Here is a 13578-nt window from a genome sequence, read left to right as displayed (position 1 = left end):
CCTTTATTTTATTTAACTTTTCTTTAATTTGTTTTTTATTACTTTAGTTTACTTTTCTTTATATTTTTCTCAATTTGTATTACTTTCTTCTAACTTTATTTTATTTATTTATTTATTTTTTATTACTTTTTCCTTTACTTTTCTTTATTTTTTTACTTTCTGATGTTGGTATTTTTTTCTTTCTTGGTCAGTTAAACATCCTTATAAATAAGAAAAAAGAAAAAACACAACCCACTGACTGGTTTTAAAGCAGTGTTTTCTTTGAAACATTTTTTTTAAGGTTATGAGGTCAGAAATGAAGATATTTGACCAAATAAAGAGGATGTTGTTACCTGTCCGTTACAGATAGCATGAGGTACGTAAACATGTCCGTCCACACAGCACTCAATGAACTCCATGTTGTTCTCTGTCAGAGTCCCCGTCTTGTCTGTAAACACGTATTCCACCTGAGAGAGAGAGAGGAATAAAAGTTAGTCTCTGTATGACTCTGGACAGTACAATAACATTTGCTTTTATATGGAATTCATTTAACATCTGTATTCAAGAGCAGGAGTTCAGATCATTTTTCGTTACCTGTCCCAGCTCCTCGTTCAGGTCGGACGTGTTGACCACAGCTCTCTCTCCCAGCTCCTCGTCAAACATCTCATCATCCCACATGATGAAATAGGAGCCCAGGAACTTCTGCATCTCCACGGTGACGTACATGGAGACAGGGATGATGTAGTTGAAAAGAACCATGAAGGCTAAGAAGTCTGTGAACGCCCTGATCACCTGAGGAGGAGGAGGAGGAGGAGGAAGAAAAGGAGGGTGAGAAGGTAAAGATGGAATAAAGAAGTTTTTCCCCCCAGAGTGAGTAAAGGGATGAACAGACTCACGATGTGTCTCTGTCTCTCTGAGTCTGTCCTGTCGTTGTACCACGGCTCGTCTCTGTTGGGGTCCGCCTGCCACACGTATTTGAGCACAGTGTTGATGAGGGCCTTGCTGATGAGGATGCACAGGTAGACCACCAGGTAGGCATTCATTGACCTATGAACAACCAGAGGACACTACAGGTGAATAAGGTTTTTTTTTTAAACTAACAGATATCACCATGAAACTTCCCTAGTGTGTTATTGACATTAAGACAATCATTTTTTGCATTGCAAGTTTTTTAAAAGGTTGTTTATGTATGCAAATTAGGTGTTCGCTCATTAAATATGCACATATTTGCATATATTTCCAGCACATGAATCTGAACATTGGATAAAGCAAATGTTTAAGTTTTTGTTTTGTTTTATGTATTGTTGATACATTAAATTAGATAAGATAGACAGAATGAATGGGGATATCTCTTTTTATCATTTCATAAATCAGAAAATACTGTCAGAAGCGATAACAAAAAATCTATTTTCGGTATGTTTTTTAGGAAAAAAATGTTCTATAAATCAGGGTATGAATAATATACAGACAACCCTCTCAGTAAAAACCTTCAGAATATAGTTAGTAATAAAACTGGTAAGTTTGGTGTCTGTAAGTGGAGCTGAAGTTGAGATTTATGGCTCAGAGCATGAGAAAAAATTTCAGAGAAAACTGACTTTAAAGGTTTTTATACATTCTTAATGGAAATTAATGTTTATAGACAAAATATTGAATCCAATTCATAGCAACAAGACTATAAAACATGTAAAACATATAATATTGTGCAGGAGAGTGGGAGCTTTCTAACGATTACTTTTATTAAATTGGGACAAATCTACAAAATATAGTAGAAATACACCAAAATGTTTGTTTTGGTTGTTTTCTTTGTACTATTCTGAAAGAAGACATTTTATGTGAGAAAAATTGCCCAAAACCTCAAAATTTAACTGCATGAAAAAAACATATTTTTGCCTTAACATGAGAAATATCTCCACAGATAGAAACTAGGCAAACAAAAGTGTGTGGATTCAGAAAGAAGGCACTTTGGATGGAAACACACTGTACTTAATAGATGCTTGTATTAAAGGGAACAGCTGAGACATTTACTCTGAGCCAAGTCCATTTTGGCAAAAGGAAGACAAATGCAATTCCAATGAGCTAATCAGACCCACAGTGATGCCAAGTGTTAATGTAATCCACCTACAGACAGTCATATCTGCAAGCAATCTGGATACAAGACGCATGTCAGCGCCAGATGGAAAGAAAGTGATCCAGTTAGTGCAGGCAGACAGCGAGACACAAGGACCCTCAGCCAGTGACGGAATGAAGAAATAAATAAATAAATAGAAATTATTATCTAAGTCTGTGTGAACTGATGCTGCCAAAGACTGTAAAGCAGGGATGGGCAACTTAAATGCTGGGGGGGCCACAATTTTTCATGAACACTACCACAGGGTCACATATAGGGCCGTGCACTTCACCAGATATGATGAAACTGCAATTTTAAATGTGTTTACATTGGATTAACTTAACATATTTCATGCTTAAATGCATGTATAACAGTAGTAGTACAAAAGGTTTGAAGCAAATTAAAAATAACCACTTACTGTGATTTATTTTGTTTTCAGTGCAATAACAGCAGACCAACATTAATTGCAAGAAGTAATTTGTGCATTTTTACACTGCACTTTTAAGATTTCATGCTCAAATGCATGTAGTTGTACTGAGGGCCACTTCAAGTGAGGGTGCGGGCCGTATGCTGCCCCCGGGCCTCCAGTTGCCCATCCTTGCTGGAAAGTGTGTAAGTCAATCAACGCTAACAGCTTCTCCTCCAGACACAATTCATAATATTTTCATCAGCAAACGTACTTCTCCACTGCAGACCGTTTCTGGGACTTGGACTGGTAGTTGAGAGCCATCTTGGTTTCCATGCCAGTGTAGATGGCAACCGCTAAAGAGGGAAGCAGAATGAATGGGAAAAAGTTAATTTCTCTCCATTAACAAGCTTTTCTTAGAATTTAAATCATGTTTCAGCAGATGGAGATGTATTTGTGCAGCCTTATTAACCACACACGACCACCTGTGACCCGACTTTCATACTTGAATCAACTGAAGATAGCTGAGCAAACTCCATCTGCTGAGGAGGACAGTGAGAAACTGGTAGGCGGACTTCGTTTGGCAAAAAATAATTGAATGTGGGGAGAATACTTTTTTTTTCTTGCATATTGGTAGGGCTGAACCAAATGTTTTTTGTTGTTGTTTTTTTTTTTCATTCAAAGCAGCTCATGAGGTTCTGAATGAAGCTTCAAGGGCGTCAGATTCATAGAAGGCAATTTTTGCATTTTTTTTTAAGGGGAGAAACTACAGGTGAATAAGCTCATTTTTTAAATGTATAGATATCACCATGAAACTTCCCCAGTTTGTTATTTACATTAAGATACTATTTTTTTGCATTACAAGTTTTCTGAAATTGTATGTTTAGATATGCAACTGAGATGTTAACTAATTAAAAATGCACTCATTTGCATATATTTCAAGGACATAAATCTGAACATTTTTTTGCTGATATATTAGATTCAAAGTTTTTTACTGAAGGGAATATGGATATTTCTTTTGATCTTTTCATATATCAGAAAACACATAACCATAAAAAGCCAATTCTTGTCATGTTTTTAGGATCAAAATGTTCTATAATTCAGCATGTAAATTATAGACAAACCCATCTGTTAAAAACTTTCAGAATATATTTAGGAATAAAACTGGTAAGTTTGTTGTCTGTAATTGGAGCTCAAGTTGAGATTTATGGCCTTTAAAGTGTTTTATACATTCTTAATGGAAATTAATGTTTATAGACAAAAAATATTGAATCTTATCCATAGCATTCATAGTTTTACGTAGAACATGTAAAACACATAATATTGTGCAGGGAGTGGCATTCCACCACTAGAATAGCAATGTTATAAAGCTTAAAGTGTATTTCAGGTGACTTTACCATAGATGTACTCGGTGTTCTTGAGTGTGGCTCCTCGGAGCAGCAGGTTCTCTGATCCTAACGGCCTGCAAACAGAAAACAGCTCATTTAATACTAAGCCTTTGCTCAGTTAAAGAGACACATTTAGACACATTTTGCAATATTGTACTGAACACTCAAAAGTACATTTCTATTTTACTGACATCCAAAAGAAAAAAGAACTAAAGGAAAAAACACAAAAGACAACCATAACCCATTTGTCATAGTGTGAAAAATGTGAAATTCTGAATGTTTTCACATCAAAGAAATCATAAAAATAACCTGTTGAACATTTCTCTGCTTAACTGCCTCAGGCTCAATATGATGGAAAACATTGGTGAGTTCATACTAACATTGGTGAGTTCATATCAAGAAAAAAAGATCTTATTCCTCTGATATATTCGGGTTTTGAGTTACCTGGCCACTGGCTCATTTTCCATGTAGATGTTAACACGGCCAACGAATCTGTGACAGGAAAGATAATGTGTTAGACATTTATTTGTCCAGTTTTTAGTTATGTGTGCCATGCATGTGTGTTGTACTGACTTGTACAGGTCCGGCTGTGGTTGTTCACATTCTATAGTAGCGTGAATGGAGTCCACCTCCTTCTCCGTGTTGTAAGCTTTGGTGTCCTGAACTGCATAGTATGTCTGGAGAGGAGAGAATGGATGGGTGAAGAAAAAGAGCAGTAGGAAAAGCAATAGAAACTGGTAGCCTTAACCTAAAAATCAAATATTTAGGTTGGATGAAAAGAGCTAACTGGGATAGACTCTTAAGACTCTTATAATGGTCTCTTCAAAACCACCAGACTCCACTGACAAAAACAGTAATTTTATCTTGCAGGACATGGGAGTGTTTAGCCTGTGATTATCTCGATTGATTGTTTTTTTTGTGTTATTGTGTGACTTGGGTGTTTTTGATAGGTTTGGATTCACCAAAGTCACCAGACCAATCAAGGCAGTGGAAGACCAGAAACTCTCATGTTCTGCAAGGTAAAATAACTGCTTTTGTCAATGAAGTCTGGTGGCTTTGAAGAGATCATAGCTGGATTTAAGGGCTTCAGTTCCCAGTCAGAAAGTGGTGAAAACATTAAAAATATAGTGTACCATTAAAGTCATATAGATGTTTTTCGGCAGTTAGAATATGTTTTGCTGCTGTCAGCATCCACAGCAGTGCATTACAAAGCTTCTGATAAATCTAAACTGTCCCTTTAATACACACACATATTGTCCACACCTTGTGGCTGCTCTCTCCATCCAGACTGGCTGTGGTGACGTAGCAGGTCCCATCATCTCGAGATGTGGAAAGGAGGATGAGGTCGCAGGGAAAAGTCTCATTTTCTTTCACATAGACGACATCTCCGACCTGAGACGGACAAACAGATTCAAGTCATCCTGTTTTTATTAAAAAAATGCCCAGAGTCTGGCACTCCGTCTATGGATGTAGTGTTTTCAAGGATGACATGTCGCTCATCCCGTTAGTATTCCTAATGCAATTTCTACTAATGCAGTTTGCCTAACAAGCTAACCTTCTGCTTTACCACCTGTAAACATTCAGTTCAGCCAACAGTCACATGCATTTATTCTCTCACGGGACATTTGATCCTGTAACAGATCCTCTGCATCTGTTATTTTAGCTGCTCTGCTGTATATATTACATAACATACATTAACATAACAGACTTTTGAAAAGCTGAATTGCTCTCAAATTTAGGCCTACACACACACATGCGCACACACAGCTTAATGTCAGGAAAATCCCTCGGCACGCGCCGATAAAACAAAAGCACCAAAGCCCTCTTCATGTGTTCATTTGGGGTGAGAGAGCTTTATCTCGTGACACACACGTACCCTGAGCTTGCGACTTTGTTTGCGGACCACTTTCCCATGCTGCACCACGTGGACGGGACACTGGTTGACCGAGTTGTCTGCTTTGTGTCTCAACCAGTCCTCGTAACCCTGACAGAGAGGAACGGAGACAGACAGGCTTGTAAAGGTGTATTTCTTTCTCTGGATGTTATTTTTAATGTCAGTATCCTCACCTGTTTAATGGCTGTGACTGTGATGACGAAGAAGAGCGGCAGCCCGCTGGTGATCGGACTGGTGGGCGTGTCGATGATCAACTGAAAAGACACACAGACAGACAGAATTACAATAATATAATAATATATCACAGTGACAGATGTGACTTCTACAGGCCTTTAAAAAAAGTAATAAGAAGGATACAAATACTGATGGACCTAAAATGCAAATAATGGTTCCTTAATTACATTGGGCCAAGCTTAAGAGCAGCAAATCTTTTTATTTTTAATGTACAGTGGATTAAGTGAAAAATGTCCTTTTTATCATTATTTGTTTTGCAGGTTCCTTAAAATTGTTTCTTGCCTAATTGTATAATAGGTCAATCAGAATACATAAAATCAGACCTTTAACCCCTTCAAGGATTCAATGATTCAATGATTCAAGGATGTTTGTTTCCATTACCAACGACATTATTTCAATTGATTTAGAAAGTTTAAAATATTTTGAAACCAAATCACAGCATGACTTTTTCTGTGGTGCCCCTCAAGGTCTTGATGTCTTAATATGTTATTTTTGGCTTAATTTTTGCCTTTGACAGGGTTTAAAGTGGTTACATTTAGAAACAAATCAAATGGTATCAACCCAGACATTGCTGCAACAACTCACGAGACATAATAAAGCATGAGAATGATCTTATATTCATATCATAATGTTTTAAACCCTTAACTTTCCACATTTGAATAGGCGCCTAAACAAAACACAATGTTTATTTATGAGTTGGAGCACATATCAATAAGACAAAGAAAATGCAATAATCAGAAAGCAATTGACTACTGCATACTGTATTAGCATGCTTTGCACAATAAAATATGCTAAAAGATGAGAAAATATATTAGAAATGTCTGTAATTAATGTAAAAAGAGAAAGAGAAAAGGCTTTTACCTGAACCAGAAATATGATGAGAAAGTAGAAGTTGGCGACTCTCCTGAACTGCTCGAACATATTCTTTGGGATGAAGTTCCAAAATGTGTACTGAAAGACAGATCAGTCAAACAACACATTGAAAAAAAAAGTTAAATGAATGATTCCATTATTTTTCTATATCTTAACCTTCCTGAAACACCTTGTTCTGTTAAGAATAACTCACTCACACAATAATAAACTTTTCCTGTCATGTCTTTCTGTTGTTCTATGCTGTTTCAGTATGTTTGGATCCTTGTGTGTGTGTGTGTGTGTGTGTGTGTGCTGACCTTGGAGGAAACTATTCTGTTGTCGGGGAATCGCTGTTGTATAAATGCTTCTGTTCCTGGAGGAGGCTCTTTCTGTCCGATGTAAATCGTCCTGCTGTCCACCCAGTTCTCCTCACCAACACACTGCAGGGGGAGAAAAACACATGTTTGAGTGTGTGTCGGAGCATTACATGCACATGTTTGTCATTTTAAAGTATGTTTCTAAAAGAAGTACAGAACATATAATGCTAAAAAAGTATGCTTGGGGTGATTTAGATATTATGTCATATATACCGGTACCTTTTTTGTTGATAACATGCAATTCTGATTTTTATTTAGCTTTTTAAAAACTATTATCATTCATTTAAATTGTCAGAAATTGACCCATATGGTACTAACGTATCTTTATTTGGCTATTCTTAAAATGTATTATTTAAATGTATTATATTATTATTTTTTATTTGAATGATGTGCAATTTATTAATTTACTGATTTTTATTTAGCTTCTTTTAATTATTATTATTATTATTATTTAAATTGTCAGAAATTGACCGATATGGAACATACAGTGCTTATGTTTAATTAGCTATTTTTTTTCTTAGTGTTTATTTCTGGAACTGGGTGTATTATAAAGTAAAACATTGTATGTATAATGTTTCATGTATAATAACTTTTAATTTTCTTTAATGTTGTTTCTTTAAGAAAGCAGACTTCTGAGTTACTTTGCAGAATCATATTGGTGAACAATCCACATAGAAAAGGTCACTATCAAATAAAACTTTTGATTTTCAGGGGAGGGAAGTATGACAGTTCTATACATTCTCTCTCTCACACACACACACACACACACACACACACACACACACACACACACTATCAACACACTCCTACACGCTATTAACAGAATACTTTGTGACACACTGAAACAGATCTGCAGACGTTTACAGAGTCAGAATGAATGAGTAATTTCTCCTTCATGAATGGGAGCTTTTGTTACCACGGTTACACAGACCTGCATGTGACTCAGACTGGAATGCAGAACACACACACGCACACACACACACACAACACACACACGCATGCATGCGCGCACACACACACATATATATATATACAGACTGATAAGACAGAGCTTTTGCTCTTCTCTTTGTTTTTGCTCAGTTTTCCTGCAGCTGGCAGACCTGTTGTGTCATTTAGGATAACCGCAGACTCATGAAACTAAACAACCACAAACTAGAGACCTATTAAATCCAAACTTGTAGTGTCTCCCCTTGAAGTATTTCTTGCAGGTCTGGACTTGCATTAGACACACACACACTCGCCCACACGCAAACATTTCATGACCAGCTTAATTTTGGAAACACAGCTTATTGCACGTTTATTTCTGCCATTCTGCAAATTTCAGTTGTTGCTGTGTTTAGAGATGAGACAATCAGCAGCAGCTTCAGTCAAACACCACACTGACCTGCGTGTTAAAGCACGCTGCAGCCATCTTTGACCACCTGGTCATTTTGACCTGCAGTGACCAGAATGTGGGTCAGGCCTGGACAAGACACAGCCAATCCTCTCTCACTCTCATTCTCCCTTTTCTAATCATGTCTGTCAATCACAGCAAATAACCCGGGCTTTAGTCGTAGAATTCTCAACTAAATAGTCCGCCTGGACACACACACACACGTTCACACAGGCTAACAAGAAGTGACAGTAATCTGCGGCTGGTGAATGAGATTGAGTGTCAAGATGCTGCATGGCCCACTTTGCTCACTCTCTCTCTCTCTGTCTGCTTCACACACACACACGTTCACACACAGTAACCAGTTAACTCACTGCTCTAAGATTACCTTGTTTAAGATGGACGGCTATTTTTATCCTGTGACCTCCAACTATTTATGGCAGGACAAAGAATTGACATATAGATAAAAATTGATATCTTCAAGACATACATCCCTACATCGTCACTGCCGGTTTGTTTGTGAAGGCCAGTATTGATGACTGAACCAACATCTCATCCATCAACACACTAACTGACTGATATCTGATTTACAGAGAAGGAGGAGATGAAAAGCAGATAGCTTGCCAACTCTGTCGCCCACACAGTGTTACTGTTCCTCCTCTTCTCTCCCACCTGCCTGCTCCGTCTGCTTCACCTAACACGTTTCTTACACACATCCCGTGAGTCGTCTGCATGTGGAGCACAGTCATGCAGATACAGGAACACACTGTAATAGAAATACACTGCACATTGTGCAGATGCGTACATGATAGCACGACTTTTTGCACAATGTGCTCGCTTCAAATCTTTGTAAACTAAAAATCTATAGTGTTTTTGAGAATCAAAACATAATATCGTGGTACACAAGTGGATCAGTATTTAACTCAATTAAAACAATGGTGAAAACATTAGTTAGGCCGACCGATATGGGATTTTTGAGACCGATGTCAATACTTATTTCAGAGGGGAAAATTCATTGATTATGGCACAAAAGATTGTGTTTTTTGTATGATTTGTTAACAATAATGTCATCAGTTTTGTGCCTGCAGTGTAAACATCTTGTTCTTCTTCATTTTAGCCTCATTTTGCCTGAAATTTAACCAAGTTTGGTTCTATTTATTGCTGCAGGAAAGGGTACTAAAACCCCCAAATCAGTTTGCAAAAAGTGTTTATAATGGGTTCTTGGTTAGAATCCTGAAATGAGGTGCGTAGTTAACACAACTTTCTCAACATGAGATTTTATCATTTTGTACAATGGCATAAAATGTGTCAACGCCAGCTTTGTGGTGGTTGTTAACCTGAAGACATGTGACTGTGTTGTAGTTATTTTTCTACACATTTATGCATCAAAAACCACAAAAGAAGTGTTCATTTGTGATGATTATCCTGCTGAACAAGTATCAAACTTTTATTTGCCAGAAAACTTTTCGTTTTATCGAGGGCAAACCTGAGTGACAGTAAATGTGCACAAACAGGGACTGGTGATACTCAGACTGAACTGAAAGGAATTCCTACTGTGTCATATAAGAGCGTTTAAATGAATTTATATGAACATTATAATGTGACTCTGTGTTGATGGAGACAGATGGCACTAAGGGAGAATCAGTAGGCCTCCTCTCTTACTGTCATCTCTCCCATTTTGTCCTTAATGCGGCTTTATTGGTTTTCTCACCTCTTTCCTCTCCATCTCTAACCACAACCTGGATGGCCTCTAAGCAGAGAATCTCTCCGCTATCGATTACGTTTCGCTTCCATCCGGATTCAAGCTTTTTACATGAAAGCCTGTCTTTGTTTAATCAAATAAAACGGCATCTTCGCAAAATAAAAGCTTGGCTTATAGAATAAAACTGCCCTGTATTAGCTCGGGCCTATAGCCTTTGGATGTAACGGGAGACTTTGGGCTATTCTGGACCCTGATAATCACTTTTAGAGGCGTTTCATGTTACAGGACGCGGCAGGTTTCAGGGGTGTATTTATAGTTGGGAGGGAAACATTTGTGGTCAGGAGAGAGGGATGGAGAGAGCTCGCAGGCTTTGTTTCTATCGCTCTCACTCAGCACCCACATCCATTTTCCTTAAAGCCACATTAGTAGAAAGCCCAGGGAGCCTTTCAGGGATCACGCACACACACAAAGGCACATGCACCCTGCAGCATCAAACATGTATGAGAGCAGGTATACACCAACAATGACACACAGCGTTGCCTCTGTAGTCACTGGTCTACGGGATATATTTAGCAGACTCCCATTCTTCTTGTCAATTGTGTGTGGGGTGTGTTTTTCTGTGTGTCTTTAGGGAGACAGAAAGACGAGGGAACTTATTCAAAGTGAGAACAATACAGCTGGTAATGTTAGAGTTAGGATTTTAGGGAAGGATGGGAGTCTGAATGTTCAAACAGGTGCACGCAGGTTTTAAAGAAGTGAAACTAAAACTTTGAGTGCTATTTTAAAATGAATGATTCCCTTTAAATGGTCTCCTATGTAAAATAAAAAAAGCGTTATTATATGGAACATTTCTTAATCTTTTCATATCATAAATGGAAAAAAATATATGTGAAACTGCATTTTTTCAGCATTTTTAAGTTCTTTTTTTATTTATTTTATTTTTTATATATATTTCAAGTTCCTCATCAGAACATAATTATAAATGAATATATGAACATAAATCCCTCCTCATACAGTCACATTCCCATAGATAAAAAATAAAAATAAAAACAACAATAATAGCAGATTAAAAATTAATTGAAGCAACAAAATGATTAACTAAATGAACATAAGTAAATAGAATCAGGAAATAAGTAGAATGGAATAGTTAACTAAAATAACAAGCCTCACAGTAATAAAGTAAAATAAGATATAATAAATTAAAAATTAAAAAAAAAAAAATAATAACTAACTAACTAAATAGTATTTAGGGTTGTTTTTTGTATCTGTATTTTGTATAGATAGATATGACGATAAGTTTGTGTAAAAGTGACAGCTACCTCCCAAAATAGTTCAGATTTGTTGAAGTGGGGATGTTTGAGGTACTTTTGCTGCTGTCTCCATCCACAGCAGTAACAAACTGAACTTGTGTTTCTGTGAGGTCTCTGTTCCTCATGTTTCTCTTCTGTGTTTCAGTTCTCTATTAATATCAAACTTCGATGATTACATCTTAACCCTCTGAACCGCACAACCTGACTACCAGATGGTTTGAAAGATTTTTATTTTGAATTCCGAACAGTCCATGAACAAATCATTTGAGACAAAAATACTTCTGTCTGGAAAAACAACCAAATCCAAGCTTAAAATTGTGATATTTAACTAAAGAAATATTATTTTAAAAGATATTTAAAAAAATGTTTTATATAAAATTATTTGGAAAAAAACAAAACCACTTGCACTAACAAGATTCTGTAAAAAGCATTAAATTCTGCGCCCCTCAGTGCAAATGGGACCCTATAAATGCTTTGGATTAAACACAGCAGTCAGGTGGTGAAAAATCAGTGAAACTTGGGCTGAACTGCAGGTTGCTTACACAGATCAGTAAGGAGGGGACACATTTCTTTTTTTTTTCAGTTTAAAATGTGCAATGCTATATGTATAAACAGTATAAAAATGAACAAATGTAAAAAGGCTATGTTTCACCTGTTGGGATGTATATAAAGATATTGTGATAAAAAAAGAACAAAAAAGGTTGTAGAGTAGAAAAAGTAGTATATAATGAGAGTTGGAAGAATGTTGTTCGGATAGATTTTTATTTTTATTTACATTTTTGTAAAATAAATTAACAAAAAAGTTCAACTTTGTGGGTTTTTTATTTTTTTTTATTTTTATTTTTTTATGATTTACGTCATTATAAAAGGTGTTATGCTTGACAAAAGACATTCTGAGCTCTCACTATGTATAGCCATGATCGTGCCGGACTTAAATATTGCAGTAAAAATTAGGCCACAGTGACTAAAATGTGACAGGAGCAACAAAAAAAAAAAAAAAAACAGCTTGCAGTTCAGAGGTTCAATGGCTTAAATCTATAATTAAATGTGTCAGTAACTTGTTGTTTTAAAAAACACACTCATCACTCCAACAGGAAGTAAACACAGCATTACGGAGCCAGAAACCAAAGCCCCACTGTGATCAGCAACAGAGGACCATATTGTAAACAGGAAGAGCTGGACCCACCCACTCACACACACACTTCCTGAAACCAGCAGCCACCCACCACCCCCTCCACCCCGACCCCACCGAACCACCAGAGAAACATTCAGGGATGAGAAGAGGAGAACAACATTTGATGTGAGGCATCAAACAGAAGGTGTGCACTTAGTAGACAGGCAGAGAGGGAGAGCAGCACTGATGATATTATAAATATATATATAGATGCCATTTTGATCAAAGAAGCACAGAAAACTTTGAAGACGTCCTGAAAATATGCTTTTCTCTATTTGATTAGGCACATGTCTATGTTTGTGCTCATGGAGGAAATTCATTTCCACAGCAGGCGAACACAGATGCATCCATTAAAAACCCATTACTACACCAGCACATGACTCAGAAATGACACACATGTGACATAACTGAGAAACCAGCGGTGGGAGAAGTATTCAGATCCATTATTATTTCAGTAAAAGTACTAATACCACCAAATTTGTGATTTAAAAGTGGTGTTGAGTCTCTGCAGTAATACTGTAGTTAGTGGTGTATGATGCCTGGCAAGTAAAGATAACATTTACAGAAAACTGTGAGCAGGAAAGATGAATCACGGCAATACACACACACACACTCACAAAACACACACACGCGGATGACTATTGTTTGTCTGCAGCTTTAAAAGCTGAGCTGTTGTTCGACTGATGACCAATCCCAAAGTATTTTATCTCCTACTGCAACAGGCGGCGCTGGAAATAAGTCTGCAGGACAACAACCTGCTCTCTGCGATACCGCTGACACACA

At 37.0% G+C, this 13578-nt stretch overlaps 1 protein-coding gene across 1 annotated transcript in view; it reads right to left on the bottom strand.

The window, feature by feature from the left end:
* atp11a (ATPase phospholipid transporting 11A) overlaps nucleotides 1-13578 on the bottom strand; it is a 54122-nt gene that overhangs the window by 21079 nt on the left and 19465 nt on the right. Inside the window, exons 2-13 of the mRNA XM_059327953.1 lie at nucleotides 7178-7300; nucleotides 6870-6959; nucleotides 5948-6028; nucleotides 5757-5864; nucleotides 5144-5272; nucleotides 4454-4557; nucleotides 4325-4372; nucleotides 3890-3954; nucleotides 2767-2848; nucleotides 876-1026; nucleotides 574-771; nucleotides 333-446 (exon numbers count right to left, since the gene is read on the bottom strand). Of these exons, the coding sequence (XP_059183936.1) occupies nucleotides 333-446; nucleotides 574-771; nucleotides 876-1026; nucleotides 2767-2848; nucleotides 3890-3954; nucleotides 4325-4372; nucleotides 4454-4557; nucleotides 5144-5272; nucleotides 5757-5864; nucleotides 5948-6028; nucleotides 6870-6959; nucleotides 7178-7300 (1293 nt within the window). The remainder of the gene's footprint in view (nucleotides 1-332; nucleotides 447-573; nucleotides 772-875; nucleotides 1027-2766; nucleotides 2849-3889; nucleotides 3955-4324; nucleotides 4373-4453; nucleotides 4558-5143; nucleotides 5273-5756; nucleotides 5865-5947; nucleotides 6029-6869; nucleotides 6960-7177; nucleotides 7301-13578) is intronic.

The sequence above is a fragment of the Centropristis striata genome, chromosome 24 (genome assembly GCF_030273125.1).
Source record: "Centropristis striata isolate RG_2023a ecotype Rhode Island chromosome 24, C.striata_1.0, whole genome shotgun sequence".
NCBI classification, from domain to species: domain Eukaryota; kingdom Metazoa; phylum Chordata; class Actinopteri; order Perciformes; family Serranidae; genus Centropristis; species Centropristis striata.
The sequence above is the reverse complement of the archived record's forward strand: the minus strand, read 5'-3'. Positions and strand labels throughout refer to the sequence as shown.